Source organism: Perna viridis, chromosome 2, assembly GCF_037379345.1.
Source record: "Perna viridis isolate PV_CMFRI_1.1 ecotype Kerala chromosome 2, ASM3737934v1, whole genome shotgun sequence".
NCBI classification, from domain to species: Eukaryota; Metazoa; Mollusca; class Bivalvia; order Mytilida; family Mytilidae; genus Perna; species Perna viridis.
The window spans coordinates 30,852,996-30,874,797 of NC_142446.1; the positions used below are offsets into that span (position 1 = coordinate 30,852,996).

General features: G+C 32.9%; 1 protein-coding gene across 1 annotated transcript; it reads right to left on the reverse strand.

Annotated features, from left to right (window-relative positions):
- Nucleotides 1-2,922: 2,922 nt before the first annotated feature.
- On the reverse strand, nt 2,923-21,005 carry LOC148624611 (amine oxidase [flavin-containing] B-like). The gene is made up of 14 exons (XM_088567353.1): nt 20,883-21,005; nt 16,291-16,428; nt 15,169-15,273; nt 14,539-14,630; nt 13,926-14,067; nt 13,393-13,456; nt 12,903-12,991; nt 11,619-11,778; nt 11,257-11,353; nt 10,081-10,192; nt 6,869-6,966; nt 6,408-6,519; nt 3,668-3,730; nt 2,923-3,410 (listed from the first exon to the last, which is right to left on the reverse strand). Exons 1-14 carry the CDS (start codon nt 20,940-20,942, stop codon nt 3,222-3,224), a joined length of 1,521 nt encoding a protein of 506 aa, XP_088423479.1. The 5' UTR covers nt 20,943-21,005; the 3' UTR covers nt 2,923-3,221.
- Nucleotides 21,006-21,802: the final 797 nt, after the last annotated feature.

Below are 21,802 nucleotides of genomic sequence, written 5' to 3' on the forward strand. Positions count from 1 at the left end.
AGTCGTAAAACGGATATTGATGGCATATGCGAATTACGGATCCTATTCAAGACATCAGACTGATATTTCATCTATGTCAAAACCGTGATTATTTTACATAGAGATATACAAAATGTATAAAAAAAAACTTGATTCAGATAATTTAGCTAACATCAGACGATTCGGCTTTCTTAAAAACTTTAAAAATAAAATTGTCTTCAGTGTGCATAAAAGTATATGACTACTAATATATTAATTGATATATCGATGAAAAAAGATCAAAATATTGATGATGAACGGAAGAACAAAAACTGCACTCAAAGAACAAACGCCACAAAAGAATGGAGTAGAAGAACAAAATCTTGAAAACAAATTATGCATACAAAAAAATTAAATTAAAAAGGATAAAAGGAACAGAAAATAAACGCAAACATTAGAGAAAAAGATTAAACACTAAATGAATGGTTAGACAAAATTTCTGAAAGAGTAATTAAGGGAACCAAGGTTATAGCGGTAATCAAAAGAATGTAATCCAGGGACAAAGACCAGACATGGAAAACAGACACACACACAAAGAACATAAAGTAACTAAAATCATACATACAAAGTAACAAAAGCAAATGAGCAACTCGGACTCCACTAAAAACTTGGAGCATGGACCAGGTGCACCGGTAGGGTAAGCGTCCTCTGCTTTTCTAGAAACACCCGCCGATTTGCTCAAAAAAAGTCAAGTCCGGGGTAGACAAACGAGGAAAGGAAAACTATGACCCGTTGAATACATCAGTTTTCATGGTGCTGATGGATACACCATAACGATCCACGAGTTCATGATGACGACCATAAAACTTATGTAGTGATGACTTCAATCTTGTAGCAACATATCCCTGTTCCAGAAGCCTATTTGATAGAGTTCTAGCGCGATACAAAATGTCTGCGTAGTTTCGGCAAGCTCTGGCATAACGTATGAGTTGTGATATGAACACTCCATACGCAAATAAGCTTTTCATTCCGACTCTGGTTCGCATACCGGAAAAGCAGGTTTTTCGAAAGTAAGGGCGTGGTGTGAGTCCTGTCAAGCTTGGTTACTTGTATGTGTTAGACGAACTAAAGAAATATCACACATGGGGACGATTTATAAGGAATGAGGACAGAACTTAATTGTAAGATAAATAAGACTTTCGTCTACTTCCAGTTTTATTTTTGTTACTGCTATATATATATTTTTTTCAAATTTCGGAATGTCTATAACAGTGGTGTGGTCAATGTTTCCACCATTAAAATTTAGATCGATATTTGTAGAAACTTTTTAAGGAGAAACATTAATCATAAACTTCATTACACAACGAATAATATTCAAACCGATAGCCATTTTTAAAATAAGAACAATTTTACGTCTTGTAATTGTATAACCGGCTGAGCGCACACAGCGTTTTTAGGTTGCATTATACAAATGTGATTGAGGTGCACTGTTTCGTACACAAAACTGACCTGGTTTAATTTTGTAAAACTTAAAAATAAAAGGCGAAACTTGGTGGAAATATTGATTGTGGAGTAGAGTATTGGTCTTCATCGGATAGGGTTATCTTTCCTGCACCAACTGGCTGTTTTTCAAATATGCAAAACTTCGCACGAACTTTAAGAATTAAAATTAAAAACAAATGAGCACATTTTTTATTAATTTTTCTGACAGTTTTAAAGTGCCTGTATTTTGACAATTAATTTTGAGTTTTGAGAAAGCACCCAAAATTTGTTAGGAAAACTGATATATATTTTATTATATTACCATGGCTACAAATTTTCATGACAAAATTGAAAATGAAATCTATCTTTTTTTTAACGGATCTCCATTATGTAAGGACTTGAAAAATATATACTTTTTACAGGAAAAAAATGTTGGATTTGCTTGTTTAAGCGTCTTAATTTAGCTTTTTTTCCACAAATTGTCATAAAGTCATCTGCAGTGACCTATCTGTAAAGTGGAATCTTAAGTAGCTAATATTGTTAGCGACTTCCTGCACTCGTAATTTCAGTACTTAATATTTACATATGATTGCATAAATATGTAGTTTTACGCCACGTAGTGCTGCTGATCCTCGCCTTGTTTACTGCCACAGCGTCATAGTTCTACCTTCATACGAGATAAAATGTACCTCTCAAGTGTCATACGCGTATGTTCTACGTGTGTTTCTTGCTTGTATGAGAACGGAAAGTTTACATGAAATGATCGGTTATCTTTAAACATGGCCCAGTTTCCGATTCAGACACGTTACAAGACTATATAGGTCGTTCACGTTAGCACGCCCCAATATTTATGAATATTCATTGCCAGCTGCTTAATCTGGCTCATAACCTGGTTCCCTGTCAATATCATAAGCGACCCAAAGATCGCTACAAAGTACTTTTTTTTAAAACATATACACATGTCTATGCGTGTTTTCCGCTTGTATTAGAACCGGAAGTTTACATTAGAAGATAAAATGATCGGTTAGCATTGAATTGATATAATATTACCCAGTTTCCGATTCAAACACAGGCGTTCGTTACAATAGATTATATGAAGGTCATATATATTACCAGGACTCCGATATCTATATATAGCCTAAGTGTTACGAAAGAGCACGCAATAATATCAAGGGAACCAAGATTTTAGCAGAAGTCACCCGATTTTAGAACATATCGCATTCGTGCCATTTCAGATGTTGAAAGTAAACCAAAATCAGTGACAGTAAATATTTCATGATTAGCGACTTTGAAGACTGCAGTCTTTGATTTTTATATTACATTGTTCTGTAGATTATTGCATCATATGTCGTAAAGGGCAATCTCCGGTACAATCATTCTAGATATTATATGATAGATTTTGTAAACTAAAACGATCATAATTGTAAAAATAAAAAAAAACCAATAATAACGATATGATATACAAAAATAGATTTATTAGAACAAGTAGACTTTCTGCAAGCACCTCTGTTTAAACTTAAGAATGACGAAAAAAATTAAACTGATTGCATACATCCTTCTACATGCAAATCCACTGATTGAGGCGAATGAGAGGCTCTTTCACATCAATTAATAGTTGCATTTTCAGAGAGTTTGATTACCCAGAATTTCTGAGTCATACGCTTAAACAGGAACATGTAACAAGTCTCTTAGAAAATTCATAGCAAATTATATATTGCGTTATATTGGAGAGAAACTAGTACAAGACATAAAAATAAAATAAAGGTATCATTCAATGACAATTAATAATCAGCAGTCATATATTTCAAATGAAAGATATAATTGAGAAGTAATCGATGCCTTTTGTTTAGAGTGAACACCGCACATCCTGTTGATACCAATACTATAGCCCCTAACATGGTTAAAAATCCTGGTACAGATGGTAGGTATCTCTTCATTAGTGTAGATGGAAACGGACGTTGTTTACATTTCTAAAGAAGTAGAAATTGAGTGTTTCAAGAGGAATTGCTGTGGTTAACACACATTTTGTAATTTTAACTCACTTTTTGTAAATATTGAATCAGTAAAGAAAATACGATTAAGAAACTTTGACTATAATTTGAATTCCGTTGACAAAGACACAACAGTGTAATAATAATCATTATTTATTAACATTAAGTATTTACATCACAAAATGTTCAGTGAAACCAGCAAAAGGTTTACATTAAAGGAAATAAAACAGTCCTACCTTATTTTCCGGTTCATTTTGCCAGATATCTGTGGTAGAAACTTTTCCCATATCAGCAAGAACCTGTTAAATTGTATTTCAGTTAATGTCGGTCATTACACAAATTTCATCTTAAAACTACTATACATTAAAGATGCATTAGCTGCCAAATTTGTTCAGTTTTGATTCTACTGAATTTTGCCGATTCAAAGAAATGTAGTAATGCAATTGAAGCAATAAATGTCGATAATACCTTGAACATTGTGAAAACAACGTTTTTTAATCAGAGAAGATCGATAGCTCTTATCTAATTATTTTTCGCCATTACCTCCGAAGATTGCCGAATTCACCTGGGTTAAAAATACTTTAAACTTGGTAAAAAAATAACCATAACGGATACACAGTAAGCACGTGTCTTGTTTTCATTTCATTTCATCGATATCTTGATTAGTTTTCAAATATATAATGACCATATTTGTGCTACATTATATCAACAATAGTAAATTTCAAAAGGATCCAAATATATGCGTTATATTGGAACTTTTTCTTTTACGGCGTGAGTCCGTCGGTCTTCCTAGCCGTTGAATAACCACTTTCGCTTTGAAATCAGATTTGTTATTAAAGATGCGACCCTTACCGCACATGCGCGGATTTGTGAATATCAAATGAAATTATACAGGAAAAGTACAATTTAGTAGAAATAATTCAAAGTTAAGGCATATTTCAACAGAAACAAAAATCTACGAAAATTACAGCTAATGCAGCTTTAAATTTTGAAAGATGCAACCAACTTGATATGTCAATTATGTCAATTTAACAATTCTCGAGACAGCTTTTTGTACATTTTAGCTACATATTATGCTGAATACACTCTAGATAAAAGTTAGATGAAAACCAACGGTTTCATTCTAGATTTATTTCTTGTTGGATCAAGACCGTGTTTCTTCTACATTATCTCATTCTGTTTATTATCGCAAGCAGCAAATATCCGCAAAACGAAAGTCGTTCTAATTAATGTATCATTGATAGTGTTTAATATAAAAATAGGAGATGAAGTATGATTGTCAATGAGATAGTCAAGCAACGAAGAATTAAACTTCTACAGGTCATCACACGGTCTTCAATTATTGGCAAACCCATACTATAGAACAATAGTTAAAAGGTCCCAACTTAAATGAAGAGAAAATATTTATAAAAATCGACCTAATCTATTGAAAAATGTTAAACTAAAAACAATGATCACAAAAATAATCACAACCACATGTTCCTGCCGCGTAAAATTCAGATTCAACTATTGAGTTCGATACATAATGCAAACACTTCAACAAATAGAACAAGCTGTATATACCTCGAAAGAGTACTCATTTTTTTTTCTGCAAGTCATATTTTAGGAAATCCAGAATTCAAGGTATTAGCGATATTTTACTTAAATTAATATCAAGTGCTCTCTAATTCGCGGCAAGTGTTTATGTGTGTACGAACTGACGAAGGTCTATGTCGGTTGACGATTTTCAATACGATATTTCAATAACTAAACCACCTTATGTACAGGCTTTATCACTAGAAAACTGGACCAGGATATAAATTGACACCATGCAAAGTGTTATCGTCCTTTAATCCTAAAGCAAACGTTAAAGTGCTTGCAGTTTTCTTGTTATGGGTGTCATTTTAGGTACATAGTAATTAGACAGTTAGTTACACCTTGGCTTTATACAACTATTGGCGGATCCAGAGATTCTACAAAGGGATCGAATGCAAGTATTTCTTTTCAAGAAAAAAACTCAAAAGGATTTATATTCACTTGTTTTGATAATAAAATAATGAACACAAGTTAAAGAATGATTATTAATTATTTATTGAACCTAAATATCTTTCTTAATGGTTTAATGTCAAAATATACAAAATCATAGCATTTAAAAAAAATTCAATAGTGATCACTTCTTCCTTTTTCATGCTTTAATTCAATTCGTATAAATGCATAATCCATTGTAATGTAGGTAGAATTTGTCTTTCTTTTCCAGGTGGACTCATTCTTGTAGGTTTCGTTTTCATAATTGCAAAATCAACAATAATATTATCTTTTAATTCTATTATAATCTTTATGATTTAGATTCTTATAAAAGATATTGTTTTTCTCTGGTAAATTTTGTCGGTGATTTGACACCGTTTTCATATAAGTTTAATGGAAAATACTCACTTGCAATATGATGGGAGCCGCTGGTGAAGCAGGACATGTTTACCCTTGCGGAGCACCTTATATCACTCCCGTTTTTGTGGAAGTTATTATTAGTAGTGCTTTACTTTTTTATGTGACGTCTTGTTCCCTAATCTTCAGTTTTCATGCGTAATCCTTTATTCGATTCGCTACATTGTGTATGTAGATCGTATGTTTCATGTGTACAGGTTCAGGTTGTGTTGTATTTGAATCATCCCACTGCCGACGCTTTGGTATTTTCAGCTGATATTTAAACATGGCTTTCTTGTACTTATCCCCGTTGCGTATTTATTCCATGTTTTCAAATAAATTTCAAAACACTGAATTAGTCCACATATTAAATGTGCTATACTACCTCTTCCTTCCATATCACCAAACGGACTGTATATGACAATGAGGATATTGTTTTCCAATCTAGACAGTTACACTTACATATCAGGACTCATTACGATTGAACGTTTTAAAACGTTATCTTTAGGATATTAAGGTAGTTTCCCTGCCTGTAAAATCAATCCTTATCAATTGACCAGTGTTGACTGTACCTACCTCTCTTGCACTTCGCTCTCCAGCCTGGACAGCCCCCTCCATGTAGCCTGACCATTCAGTGGCTGTTTCTGTTCCAGCAAAAAACATTTTACCTATATTTCGTCGAATGTTACTGAAACGGAACAATACTCCTAGGATTTACATCATTTGTATATAAATCAGCCATTTTTCTTTCCGTTTGCTATCTTTCAAAAATGTATCTATCAGAATCCGTCTAGGCCGTAACTGATAGTAACTTACAAAGACAGGTCTTGGACACTATATATGTATAAATTGTTTTGTATTGGATGGACGGATGGGGTGTGGGTTTAATATCTATTGATTTAAAGCATGTCAAGCGTCAAGCAAAAAGAGGAAATGAATGAAATTAAAATACCATTATACAAGTTTTTAAAATATATTTCCATTAAAATAAAGTTCATGAGAATTTTGTCAATGATGCTTTTAATTATGTTACTTACCTCCCAAATTTGGTCAAGAACCCTGGAGGCAACACAGTTGAGTAGCATCCGCCCGACCACTGCTCAGCTGGCCAGTTTAACTCCTCATAATGAATTGGCTGTAGTCAAAATTAAACATTTAAAAATATTATACACATGGGCACAAACTAACAGACACGTAGATTTTTAAATGATGCCGCATATCGTTCTTGCACTGGCAGAACTATTTTACTTGATATTCACATAAATGTCATATGACTTTAATCTGAATCAGAGACGGGTATACACGAAGTTCATGTGAATCAACCTTATATAAACCTTTCTCATGAAAGTAATGTTAAACAAATATCACGTGCAAACCACGTTAATTTTTTGTACAAATTCGATTCAAATGAACTCTGATTTGAAGCATTTACCTGTGCCCGACTTTTTTAATATTGCCTTTGTCTATTGCCGAGGTCTAGATGTCTGTCCCAAGAGACGCTATCAATCTATGGTTGGCAACAAGGGCAACATTAAAAGGCCTTGATTAATCTGTTTAACAAATATTTTATACCAGCATTGAGTTATCTGCCGATTTTGTTTTGAAACAAAAATGATAAATGGTTAGTGGATAAAGTGTGTGATATATTGTTGTTTTTTATCTGTTGCAATTTTCTCGGTGTTTATATCAGCACTGTTGTTAATTATTAGAGCATATGGTTGTGTATCTAATCGTTTCACCATTGTTCTTACTCTAATACTGTTGTGATACTAAAAACAATATCAATTTCGATTGACAACATTACGTCAAATCGACTGTGACGTCACCAATAAACAGGTTATCTGTCCTCCTGGAATGTTCTAGTTAGTGTCCTGGCACCGTTTAACGAAGCTTATGTCATGATAGAGTAATAAAGAAAACCAGGATTCTAGCGAAAGAATGTAATCCAGGGACAAAGACCAGACATGGAAAACAGACATACACAACAAAGAACATAAAGTAAATAAAATCATACATACAAAGTAACAATAGCAAATGAGCAACTCGGATTCTACTAAAACTGGGAGCATGGACCAGGTGCACGGTAGGGTAAAACTTATGTGCACTTAAGTCCCACTACTTTGTAAAAGATTTACGTGTACTTAAGTCTTACGGGTGCTTTGAGAAATGATACCTTGGGACAAATGGCAAAAAGTATTGTATGGCAAGCCAAAGTGGTAAAAAATCAATATTTCGTAATATTAGAAAATTATTTTTTAATATTTTAAAATCATTTTTGTAATATTAAAAATTAATTTTCTAATATTAAAAATTCATTTTCTAATATTACAAATTCCTGATTTAGTAATATTAAAATATCACACATTTTGTAATATTAGAAAATGGATTTGTAATATTAGAAAATGGATTTGTAATATTAGAAAATCGGTCACATTTTTTTAATATTACAAAATGATTTTCTAATATTAAAAAATCGCAACTGAATACGACAAATCCATTTTCTAGAAAATCAATTTCTTATATTGAAAAATCGTTTTTTAATATAAGTTCAATTGAATTTTTAATATCAAAAAAGTGTTTTGTGATATTAGGAATCTAATTTGTAATATTAGAAAATGAATTTGTAATATTAGAAAATGAATTTGTAATATTAGAAAATGAATTTGTAATAATGAAAAATCATTTTTTTAATATTAGAAAACACTTATTTTCTAATATTACAAATTCATGTTCTGATATTACTAATTCATTTTCTAATATTACAAATACCTGATTTAGTCATATTATAAGATATCACACATTTTGTTATATTACAAATTCAATTTGTAATATTAGAAAATGAATTTGCAATATTTGAAAATCAGTCACATTTGATTTTCTAATATTAAAAAATCGTCATTGAATACGACAAATTCATTTTCTAATATTAAAAAATCAATTTCTAATATTCAAAAGTACCTTTTAACATAAGAAATTCAACTGAATTTTTAATATTAAAAAAGATTTTTTAATATAAGAAAATGCTCATTTTTGTCCACTTTGGCTTGCCATAATATTGCCTTTATGACAATGTTATTTCAATAAGATATTTGATAATTATTAATTATAAAATACGGCATTTGTATTTCCATTCATTATTAATGCAGGTTGAGTTTTAATTGAAAAAAAATCAGCGGAGTGTAATCACAAAGATAGGTGAACATCAGTGGAGTATTCACTTTAAAGGTCAATACCGTGTTCGTTCTAATGGTCATTGAAGTGTAGTTCTGAAAGTCACATGAATGTTCATTCTAAAAGGAATTGGAATATTTGTTCTAAGGGTCCATAGAGCTAAAGATCAATAACGTGTACGTTCTAAAGGTCATTGGTGTGTCCATTCTATGGGTTATTGTGTGTTCATACTAAAGGTCATTGGAGTGTTCGCTCTAAAGGTCATTGAAGTGTTATTTTAAAGGTCACTGGAATGTTCATTCTAAAGGTAAATGGAATGTTCGTTCTAAAGGTCATTGGAGTTAAAGGTCACTGACGTGCTCATTTTTTAAAGATTATTGGAGTGTCTTTTATATAGGTTATTGGTGTCCATTCTAAAGGTCATTGGACCTCTCATTCTAAAGGTCACTGGAGTGTTCATTCTAAGGGTCATAGGCGTGCACATTCTTAGGGTCATCTGAGTGTTCATCCTATATCATTGGAGCTAAAATTAACTGGAGTGTTCGCTCTAAAAATCTTCAAGTTATTGGCTTGAAAGGATATTTGAGCAGAAGGCCACTGGAACGTTCGCCCTAAAGGTCTTTGGGGTGTCCATACTATAGATCACTGAGTGTTCATTCTATATTTCATTTGAATGTTCATTCTAAAGGTCATCTGGGTATTCATTCTAAAGGTCATGAAAGTGTTCATTTTCAATGTCATTTGAGTGTTTGTTCTTTTCGAAGGTCACCGGTGTGTTTGGATTGAAGGTATTAGTTTTAGTATTAGTTTTGCTCTTTATTCTACTCAAGTGTTCAAGTTTTTGTCGCATGCCAATTACCATATATTACATGATACTTATCGCATAATCTCTTTATTTTTCACAAATCCTAAAAAATGAAATTCGGATCAACCCCGAGTTTAAAGTTTAAACTTAACCAGACTAGATTTTCAAATAAGTAATGTTTGTGTTAGTAAACACCTTAATCTTTACCTAAAAAAAGAAATATCTTATGAATAATTTCGAAAGGACAATAGCTAAACTTGTAACGATACTTACGTTTTTTGCTTTTTTGGATTTGAAAACTTTAGCATACAGTTCTCCAATTCTGTCTCTTCTCTCGTCAATCGTTAAACCTGATAACTCTCTAGCTTTATCGGCCAATATGAAACTGCAACAGGATAAAGCTTGGTTTCCAAGACCATAGTCTTACTTACCACGGCCAGACAAAAACATATACAGACAACAAAAATATGTAATAAGCAAAATATTACAAAAAAAGCAACAAAAGAAAATGAGCAACTCGGACTCCACAAAAAACTGGGAGCATGGACCAGGTGCACCGGTAGGGTAAGCATTCTCTACTTTTCTAGAAACGCCCATCGAGCCGCTCACAAAAAGTCAAGTCTCGGGTAGACGACAGAGGAAAGAAAAAATTATGACTCGTTGAACAAATCAGCTTTTAGAATTCTAGATGCTTTTTTACTTTGATTTCTTATGTATGTATTTTTGTGGTTATTTTATGTTCTTTGTTGTGTCTGTCCGATCCGGTCTTTGTGTGTGTCTGTTCGGTCTGGTCTTTATGTGTGTCTGTTCGGTCTGGTCTTTGTTGTGTGTCTGTTCGATCTGGTCTTTGTGTGTGTCTGTTCGGTCTGGTCTTTGAGTGTGTCTTCTGTTCGGTCTGGTCTTTGTGTGTGTCTGTTCGGTCTGGTCTTTGTGCGTGTCTGTTCGGTCTGTTTTTGTGTGTGTCTGTTCGGTCTGGTCTTTGTTGTGTGTCTGTTCGGTCTGGTCTTTGTGTGTGTGTGTTTGGTCCGGTATTTGTGTGTATCTGTTCGGTCTGGTCTTTGAGTGGGTCTTCTGGTCGGTCTGATCTTTGTCCCTCGATTGCGTTCTTTTGATTTTCCCTAGAATCTTGGTTCTCTTGATTACTCTTTAACGTGTATTGTGCAAAGAATTCGCTTAAATTTCAAACTTGAAAAATTACCAATTATCCAAAAAGTATCATCAGTCCGATAAGATTACTGTGCATTTCTTTGCGGATATGAATTCACATACCATTTGCATTGAATATGCTTTTTGTGTATGTGTAAATGAGGTATTAATCAAGAAAATATTTAAAACTCGAATACGTTTATAGCAAAGGAACAGTTATTGCATATAAGCGCAAAGCCATTAAATTTAGAAATATACATTTATAAAAATCATTTGGTTCTTTTCATTAAGTTAATAGCATACCCCATTAAAGACGGCTTGGATCCATCTGGAAAAACATTGTCCATTGTCCATTCAACAATAGCATCTTCTTCATCAATGAAAGCAGTTCCACAAAACCCTTAATTATAGTTGTATAAAAGTGAATTACAAGTATTGTCTAACCATAAAAAATAAAACTAGTAAAGTATTATTGGTAGGATATATTAAAATCTATTTTAAAACCTGTGCAAAGAATTCAAAAACAAATGTTGATTGTCTATTTAAGTGACAAATCTTTTTACATATTTGTTCATTTTACGCGACAGATTTACTTTATAATTATTTTCTTTTTAATTTTCTTTAATCGTCTTTTTAGAGAAATTAGTAATGTAGATGAATCTCACCGTTATCTTTCCAAAACGGAGAATCGTAATACATGAATGTTTTTATCACAGAACCCATGGATGTACGCTGAATGAGTTGGTTCCGGATACTTGGTAATGGAGGTTCGTATACTATTCTATTTTGTAGAGGTAGTGGAACTGCCATTATTACATAACGAGACTGTAACGAATGACCAAATAACATTGACCAGCGATTAATAAATGGAAAATGTTATTCATTCGCAGATGATATGATATAGTCGTGGTATCCACCACTTCGCACCCTTGACTTTGCACTACATAATGGGCAATATTACACACTGTAACTTATGGTAATATTTTATTTAATACAATGATCACCCACAAAACTAAAATTTGAGAAATTATGATCAAAAACTTAAGTCTTCGAAGTCGTTAATCGTCAAATATGCTACGCCACTGATTTTGGCTTGCTTTCAACATCCAGACGAATTCAATGCTCTACTAAACTGAACTACCAATCAGTGATCGGTGGTTTTCTAATATTCACCTTAAACCCTGGCGAATGGATTTGGTTCAGAATTTTAAAAAAGGTGAGCCGAACTTGAAAACTTTAGGTCGATTGATAATATACCTTCATGTTCTTTTCCATTTTACATATTTCGACATATCGTACATTTGTATATTAGTAGCAAAATAGGTGTGTTCCTTTTTCCGAAAATATACTTGACATTTGAGAATGTTTTAATAGCTAAAGTCAGTTTTAAAATGTCATTAGAGATTTATTATAATGTTTTATATGTACCGACTTTACTTTTGAAGTTTAAAGATTGAATTTTGTTGTGTCACGCAACAGTTCGTCAATCGGCGATGATCGACAAGACACACGTAGAACACATGTACACGTATGGTACTTAAGAGGTACATTTCGAACTCGTATGAAGATAGAATTGACTGTTCTACGACACAGATCAGCAGCATAAAGTGGTGTTGTAATACGTAATTATGCAAATCATATACGAAGGTACAGTACTGAAATTACGTGTACAAGAAGTCGCTAATAATATAAGCGACTTTAAAAGCATCAAAACTTATAGTCCAGGCAGATGTATGTTAAATAATACAGTGGTATATAGAGTTAAGTCATGTGACTAGACGATTTAGATCCAAAGCAAAGTATATTTCTAAGTGGCAGTAGTAAACATAAATGATCCAAGCTTGTACTTCAGTTTAGAACATATTCTTCTTTTTGCTTGTAACAAACCCACTAGTTTATATTTCGACATATTTGTTACCTGTTTTTTTTTCTATAAACATAAGTCATACCACATATGTGTTCCCATTCATATCAGTAACTGTGTAATAAGCTTCATCTTGTTTTATGTGATTGACGGGACAGCCAAGGTGTACTTTCTCTGTAAGAAAATGTAGTAATGAGGCTCAAAATATAACTGTTTGATAAAATAAAATGAGTATGTTTAGCTACGTCATGAAAAATTACAACAAATAATACTTTCTATGAAAAGCAATACAAATAGGAGAACAAATAGATTTTGCTCAGAGAGTTGGGAAAACTAAAAATTCAGAATATATTATCAAGACTATTTATGAATTTCATACTTTGAACTAATGTATAAGACAAAACATGTGACAGTGAAGGGAAAATGAGAACAATGATCCGTATTGATTCGAATATAACTGAGACGACGAAGTTATACTATTCATAATTGGGTATTAAACGCATACTTCACAAACAACACTGGATGTTCTAAGTTTTATTTCTAATTTTAAAATTGTAAGAAAGATAATGTTTCACCTTTGCCTATAATATCCACAATTCTTTCACTTATCTGCTGTGTGCCTCCAACAAGTTTCCTCTCCTATGAAAACGTAACTTAAGAATGAATTGTTTAACAGTATTTGAAATTTACATAATATACATATGTACTTATATACGTATGAAATGCAGGGGCGTAGCTAGGCCTGTTTTATTTGTACGCAAAATTACGGCGAGGGGTCTTGGGGGTCGCTCAAGGCCCCCAGTGAGTCATTGCATAAAACTTTTATTTCATCTTTAAAATGTGTTTTTATTTTTGTTACTTTTTCCGAAATTACGCAACTGCGTATTTGCGTATTGGCAGCTACGCCCCTAAGATGGAGCCATAAACAATGAGGTCGCGATTTGTTAAATAAGGAAGATTGATGGAGTGTCTTTGATAAAGTAACTGGCTATGATAAATGTCTAAAGTAAATTAATATAAAAAGGACATGGAATATAATCGTAAAATAGCAAAAAGTAAATGACCTTTTAAAAAATATTCCAGTAATATATATTAAATTAGAGCTAACTTGTCCTCCATTATCAGTAGAATGTATTCTGTCAGTTCCTCCACACTGTCTTATATACCACAAGAACCAAAGTAAGGAACATTCTTCAGGTTCTGTTGTTAAGTTCACTCTGATAAAACCACGTACATATCTTCTTACAATCCTTAAAATAATATTATTAGCAATCGTCACTTAAATGAAACTGCTTTACTCTAAGAATTTCTATATGCCGACGAAAGTTGCAATAATCGAAACTACCAGAAACACACTAAAATTTACGGCTTGTATATATATTTTTTTTCAGTTTACATTCATGAATTAAAGTAAAAGCAAAAAAAGCATTATTAAAGCGAGGAACTGGATATCAATACTCCTGGACAAAACAGACAAAACACCGCAAGATATACACGTTTAATCTAAAAAAAAAGAAAAATAAATGAGCAAACCTGACATTTAAATCGGGTGCACCGGTAGGCTAAGCGTCCTCTGTTCCGCCAGGTTTCTAAGATTATATCACTTCCTGGAAACTTAAGATATTTTGTATAAAACTGTGTTTACGATGATGATGACCACACCAAGTTGGTAGATGTCGCAAACCATTTGAAATGATGACTTTAGATGTATAAAGACTTACCTCGTCCAAATGTGCTTGTCGAAGAATTCCTTAACTGTCACAGAATCCCATTCTTTAGCCTTTTGTGCGTTCCATGGAGCTTCTGGTGGTATCTGCCGTCAAAATGTACTATTGTCATGTACACATAGTGTTATTTGTTCTGTATACGCTGGAGTTATTGGTTCGGTATTTCAATGAAATGGTGATATAAATCATAGTATCAAATTTTGATTTATAATATTTACAACTCCGCGAATATTAGAATTCTTTGCAAAATGCATTTGAACAAATACATAACTAAACCATTTGCAAACGATTTACCTCACTCATCTAGTTCCGTTTCTAAGAATGTTTTGTTAAACCCTTGCATAGACCATTTCAAGTCATCACTATCAACACCAATTTTTCAGATTTTAAATACGAGTATTTTCCAAAAAATAACAAAAATGGGCCACGGACAGCAGCATTTTTATTTATTTGAAACTATTTGATATATCTGTTATTAATGACTTCGATGACTTCCAATCCTTTATATATATATATTATTTCATTGGACTGGCTTTTGAGAATATTTGTACCAGCTAGATTGTTTAAAAAAATGAGAAACTATATCTATATATTTTTTTATTCTAGATTTTTAATTAACCTAACCTCCTCTCCCATTTTATCTATCAATCTAAAGATATTGTTCATGTCCATATAGGCCAATGCACTACCAGTAGGAGGGTGTGTCCCTGTAAATCTTCTTGCCTGCCCCTGGGTGTACACAAATATCAGTATTTACGACATTAACCATTTTTACAAATCTATGCACTATAAATCATTAAAAGTGTATGAAAGAGTAATCAATGGAACCAAGGTTATAGCGGCAATCAAAAAAATGCAATCCAGGGACAAAGACCAGACATGGAAAACAGACATACACAACAAAGAACATAAAGTAATTAAAATCACACACACAAAGTAACAAAAGCAGATGAGCAACTCGGATTCCACTAAAAACTGGGAGCATGAATAATATTTCAATACATTTGTACTTAAAGTATCAAACAAACAACCGAAGCTTGAAAAAGCAACAACACATCAATCATTTGTTCGACTCCTAGCAACCAAACTGACCAATATGATGTGGCTATACATATAAAAAGACACATATGTTACATTTGTCATTGTTTTCTTATTTGCCTTCCGGCCAAAGAATGAGTATTCATCCGGTATTTAAAAACCAAAGAGCTGTGTATTGTGTTAATGCTCAGTGTTTCTGGTTGAGTCTGCTTGTTAGTTATTTGAGTTCTGTTTTCTTTGCATTTTCCTTTTCGCTTCCATACATACGATGTGACTGTTTATAGTCTCCGTTATCTTTGTCTTTTTTATTTTACATTTATCCATCTCTTTGTAAATGAGTTTCATGTCAATGCAATATTTGATCTAATATACTACCAGGATAATCCTCACCTGAGGAAAAACTCAAATGATAGAAACCGAAACCAGGTACTAAATACGAGCATATGAATAACAAATAATGCCAATCCGATTCAGGGGTCCAAATTTACTTCAATGATGAAAGGTCTAAGACTTTTTTTCCAAACTTCAAACCATTGGTCCACTTGAGTAAACTAAAGTCCTCAATAAAGTGTCAATGAAAAAGGTTGAAGGTCCAAGACCTGTGTAAATAAAATTTCAAAAGACCTAAGTAAAAAAATGTGGTTCTTGGGTCTAGGATTATTGCTTATGGACCCCTGTTTTCAGTACGGACATGGATAGTAATTAGACCTTTGTGTAGAACACGACATCCTCTACTTCATCGGTCGGATACGTTTTGATTCCAAACTCATCGACTAGCCTTAGAATACGGTTCTGTGTTGGTCCTACGTAAGCTGCACCAAGGTCAACATAGTTTACATGAGAGTTCTAGAATAGGAAAAAAACTATTAAAATACACTTGGAAAAATGATTAAAATTCCGGAATGTTTACAAGATGTCTTCGCTAGCTTTATATTTACTTTGTTAGTTGGCACAAAAACGAATTTCATGTTAAATATATTTTGATATTGCTTTTAAATACTTTTTTTTAAATTTTTGTTCTTTTTTTTTCTAAAACAAATTTAAAAGTGTGCTTGTATGTCAATAATTTTCAAAACAAAATTGAAAAAAAAATCTTTGGATAAAGGACTTTTCTAGTTTTATCCATTATAACACTTGTTTCCGAATAAATCGTAAATAATGTTTCGACATTTATTCAGTTGATCTCTTTTAGTGCAAATAGGATTTAATGTATGAAGTTCTCTTCATGTATATTTTCATTACCAGATTTCCCGCAATATTTAAACCGAGAGAACTATTGCGACTTTGATGTATTCCATGATCGTTTCTTGTTTTGTTGTAACAACAATGCTTTTATTTGTAAGTATATTGAGTTTCACACATCTTCACCCTTTAATTATGCCTTAATCGTTGCTATTTCATTTAATTCTCGGCAAACCGTCATCCTTTGTTTACATATAACCCGGATATAGAATTATATTTGCTTTGCTGGTACGAGATCCCTCTTTTTCGTTGTATATCGTTCCCATTTTAATAGGACAATTTTGTTTTAATTATTTAGACAAATTAACCTTTTTCGTTTTTGGTTCAAATGGAAGAAGAATAATGGACATAATTCAATTAATAGATGTGTTGAATTAAACAAAGTACATATAGGTTGTGATTTGGTGAGTTAAAACGACCATTTTTTTTTTTGCTACTTGGGTCAAATTTAAGGGGTCTCTGGTTTTAGGCATCCAAAATTGAAAATTATTTTTACTGTCGCTCGAGGTAAAATTGTTCATTCAACTCCTCAAATTTCATTTGATTTGAAGCGGTAGATTTTTTTTAAGTTTGAAAAAAGTCTATAATAAATTCTGTGGGAAAATTAATTGTGGACTTGTACCTAATAGAGGGCGTGTTTACATATAAAATCAGCTGTTTTTTGCTCCAGTACTGTTTTCTTTTGTGTTTTTGCTATATTTATATGTAGGCAATGCTTTGGGTACTGAGACATGTAGAAAGAAATTTATTTTCTTGAAATTCTGTTAAATAATCTATTTTGTGGAAAATTGAATCAGATTTCTGATTTTTTATAGAAATTTGTTAAAGGGATGTTCAAATTCCTACACACCCATGCTAAAAAAAGTTCATTTTAGCAAAATTGAGGTATTTTACCAGATATATACTCAAAACTAAAGGATAAACCAGCACTTGGACAGAACAAGGGATGTATTATATGGACAGGAACTTAAACACACCCAATGGTAAATACGGATCACAAATTGTAGATTTCCTGGCGCCTTTGGGTGGAAATCAGTTTATGTGCATAGGTATGCTAAGGAGTAATTAAGGGAACCAAGGTTATAGAGGTAATAAAAAGAATGTAATCCAGGGACAAAGGCCAGACATGGAAAACAGACATACACATCAAAGAACATAAAGCAACTAAAATCACACATACAAAGTATCAAAAGCAAATGAGCAACTCGGACAACACTAAAAACTGGGGGCATGGACCAGGTGCACCGGTAGGGTAAAAGTCCTTTGATTTTCTAGAAACACCCGCCGAGTTGCTCATAAAAAAGTCAAGTCCGGGGTAAAAAGGAAAGTAAAATTATGACATGTTGAACAAATCTGTTTCCATGGCGCAGATGAATACACCGTAACGATCCACGTTTATGATGACGACTAAAAAACTTCTGTAGTGATGACTTCAATCTTGTAGCAACATAACCCTGTTCCAGAAGCCTATTGTTAGAATTCTAGCTCGAAACAAGAAGTCTGCGTAGTTTCGGCAAGCTCTGGCTTAACGTTAGATTTGTGATATGAACACTCCATATGCAGGTTCTGAAGGGATGTTGCCACTGATGAAAGGAAAGTTGGCAATTCTGAATGAAAAGTTATCACGTTTGTCGTAAAGTTTGGTCAATAGTTTTCCTTTACCATCGATTTCTAAGTGTAGGTCAAGATATGAGGCTGACTTCAGAGTGTCTGTAGTATCCTTTATCTCAAGTTCTTTGGGGTAGATGCGATGTATCAAATCCCCAAAATTATGATTGTTTAAAGATAATACGTCATCTATACAGCGGAAACTGAGATGAAAGGATCTATCTAAACGATATTCATTCTTTCGGATCAGATCAGCTATAAAGTTAGCCTCATAAGAGTGAAGGAATAGGTCAGCAAGTAGAGGAGTACAATTTGTTCCCATTGGAATGCCGACCGTTTGTTGAAAAACGCGTCCACCACACTGGATATCTTCTTCTGTATATTTGGAAGATGATTTGGAATAATTTCTTACGAGGGATCTATACCAAGAACTATATATATTTGCATCTAGGTGTACCCTATTTTTTTTTTTTTAAAAAAAACAACGATGTATAATGTTTTTAAGTCGGGATATAAGTGTACAGTGTTAAAAAATCATAGGTTTTAATGCTATTATATTCTGATCTTAGTCTTGAACTGATTGTCTCCAAAAGATCTTTCGAATTTTTCAAGATCCACATTGAATTAATACCACAACGGCAGTAACAAGTGTTGTGGTAGGACTGCAGACCCTCTTTGACAGCTGTGAGTATAGAAGTTAAAAGTTTTGAAAGAGGTTTGTTGCTACATTTTGCAGATCCAGCTATGTAACGTTGTTTGTATGGATTCTTGTGGAGTTAAGGAATCCAGCACACAGACGGTAAATCACAATCATCGTCCTTGGTAGAGAGACTTAAAGAGGATAGAACAGATTTATGGTTTTCCACAAACTCTTCTTTGGAGAGTGTGGTGGCAGTATAGGTATTATCACTGCTATTATTTTCTACGTCTACCTATGATACTAACATACATGATAGGGCATCAATCTGCTTATTTACCCGCACTTGACGTTTCTCACATTTTTCACAATACTGGGTTATTTAGTGTTGCCCATTTGGTGTTAGCACCTCACAACTTTAACAATAGTTTGGAAGACCTGCATGTCAAAATGGGAATGTGCTTGTCGTCACATTGCCCCGTTGCCACCATGTTAAGTAGCCTTCAGGATGACAGACAATGATTTATGTATTTTTGACAAACTTACGGGAGTGGGGGGCAGGCTAGGGGAAGATAGTCTTTATTTAATTCATTTACTGATACATTTATTTTGATGGCCTCCTGGACACACTACTGTAAATCCAAGTCCTCGTAACCATGCTTCCTTCTAACGTAATAGGTTTTTGGACACTGACACAAGTATATATTTTCTGTCTGTGTTTTGTTCTATCCCCAACATCTGTGCCTGGGAAGAATTAAGCCCTGTGTTTTTTTTCTGCTTGAGTGGCTTTAACCAGGCATTTTTAGATTTTTTTTATTTTTTCAGGTACACCCGAACACAGCAGATAGTACTGGTCAATATTAACTTACGGTCCATGACGAGATAATCTACTAGGATGCAAAATAACCTACTAAATAGTAGGTAAAATTAAAAAATGTAAATCGCCGATTTCACTGTCATGAGACTAGATACACAAATAGAACTTAGCACTCAGACTTTTAAATCGCGGAGTTTCCCGTAAAAATACAGGATTAGAGCTTTTGATGCAGATATTATCATATTTTTTCTCCCTTCCATGCAAAGCTCCACTTCGTTGTATCGAGCAACAAATAAAAAAGAATTCGTACGGCGCCAAAGTGGCAAAAAATGGGTGTTTTCTAATATAAAAAAAAACCTTTTTTTTTAATATCACAAATTCATTTTTTGATAATACATATTATATTTCTAATATCACAAAACCCTTTTTGAATATTAAAAACCATTTTTTTAAATAAAAATTCAATTGAACTTCTAAAATTGAAAACGATTTTTAATATAAGAAATGGATTTTCTAATATTAGAAAATAGATTTGTTGTATTCATCTACGATGTTTAATATTAGAAAATCATTTTGTAATATTAAAAGATGTGACTAATATTACAAATTTATTTCCTATGATTACAAAAAGTGTGATATTTTATAATATTACTAAATCAGGAATAAGTGATAATAGAAAATTAACTTTTAATATAACAAAATGAATTTCTAATAGTATACTATTTCCAGATATTTAAATATGATTCTGTAATATGAAAAATACGATTTCTAATATTACAAAATAAATATTTTCTAATATTACAAAATAAATATTTTCTAATATTAGAAAAATGATTTTTTAATATTACAATAATATTGATTTGCGTCCACTAAGGCTTGCCATTAATTCACATTACTAGATATGAATACTTATCTGAATTATCTGAATTACCATATATCAACAAAAATATCGGTCTTTTAATTTATCTACAAACCTTTACTTCTACGATCACTTACATGTTCAGTGAATGTTCTTCCACCTACACGGTCTCTAGCCTCCAGGACTATCACATTCATACTTTTCTCATGGAGTAACTTGGCTGCTGACAAACCTGTTGTAACAAACACGTCTAAAGCACGAACGATTCATACAATAGTTGCTTATAGAGGGCATTGTCATGGTAAATTGACTGCATGCCCACAGGACGGTGATATTGTCTGATCACGAAACTTTGAAAATGTCCTGAGCCACAGGGCGAGGGCATTATCAATTTTGAAGGCTATATCACTTCTCAAGCGCTGTCATTATCTACATAAACAAATATTGTGTTTATTTCATTGAAGAATCTGAACGGGGATGGCCTCTTGACATGTAAACGCACATTAATGAATACTAAATGACTAAATGTTTTAACTTATAAATTATTTGAAACAAAACCGTGTTAACATTTAATGTATCCACGTGAATTTACATGTATCAAACCATTTAGATAGATGTTCTAGTTATACAGGTTTGTCTGTAGTCCATGTTCTAGATACACAGGTTTGTCTGTAGTCCGAGGTAAATTGGTGGTGAAATTGAGGCCGTATTTGTCGAAAGGTAACGATGAACCTTAATTTTGATTGCGTCTTTTGTTGATATAAACCAGGCGCGTAGCTGATATAAAATACAACCAGGAGAGGCATAAATGATGCTCTAAAACGCTATCTCCGCGGAGCTTCGCCCCCTGGACCCCAGACCCCCTGCCGTAATTTTGTCTACACTTCAATTTGGCCTCAGCTACGCGCCTGTAAACTACTAGTGAGCACGTCTTGCTTATTCTTTTACAGATGAGAACTTGGTACATTTTGTATAAATCTATTATGCTAAACAATTATAAATTGAATTTAAACTGCCCATCCCGTGACCTAAAACTGCGTTCTAAATCTGTCTTAAA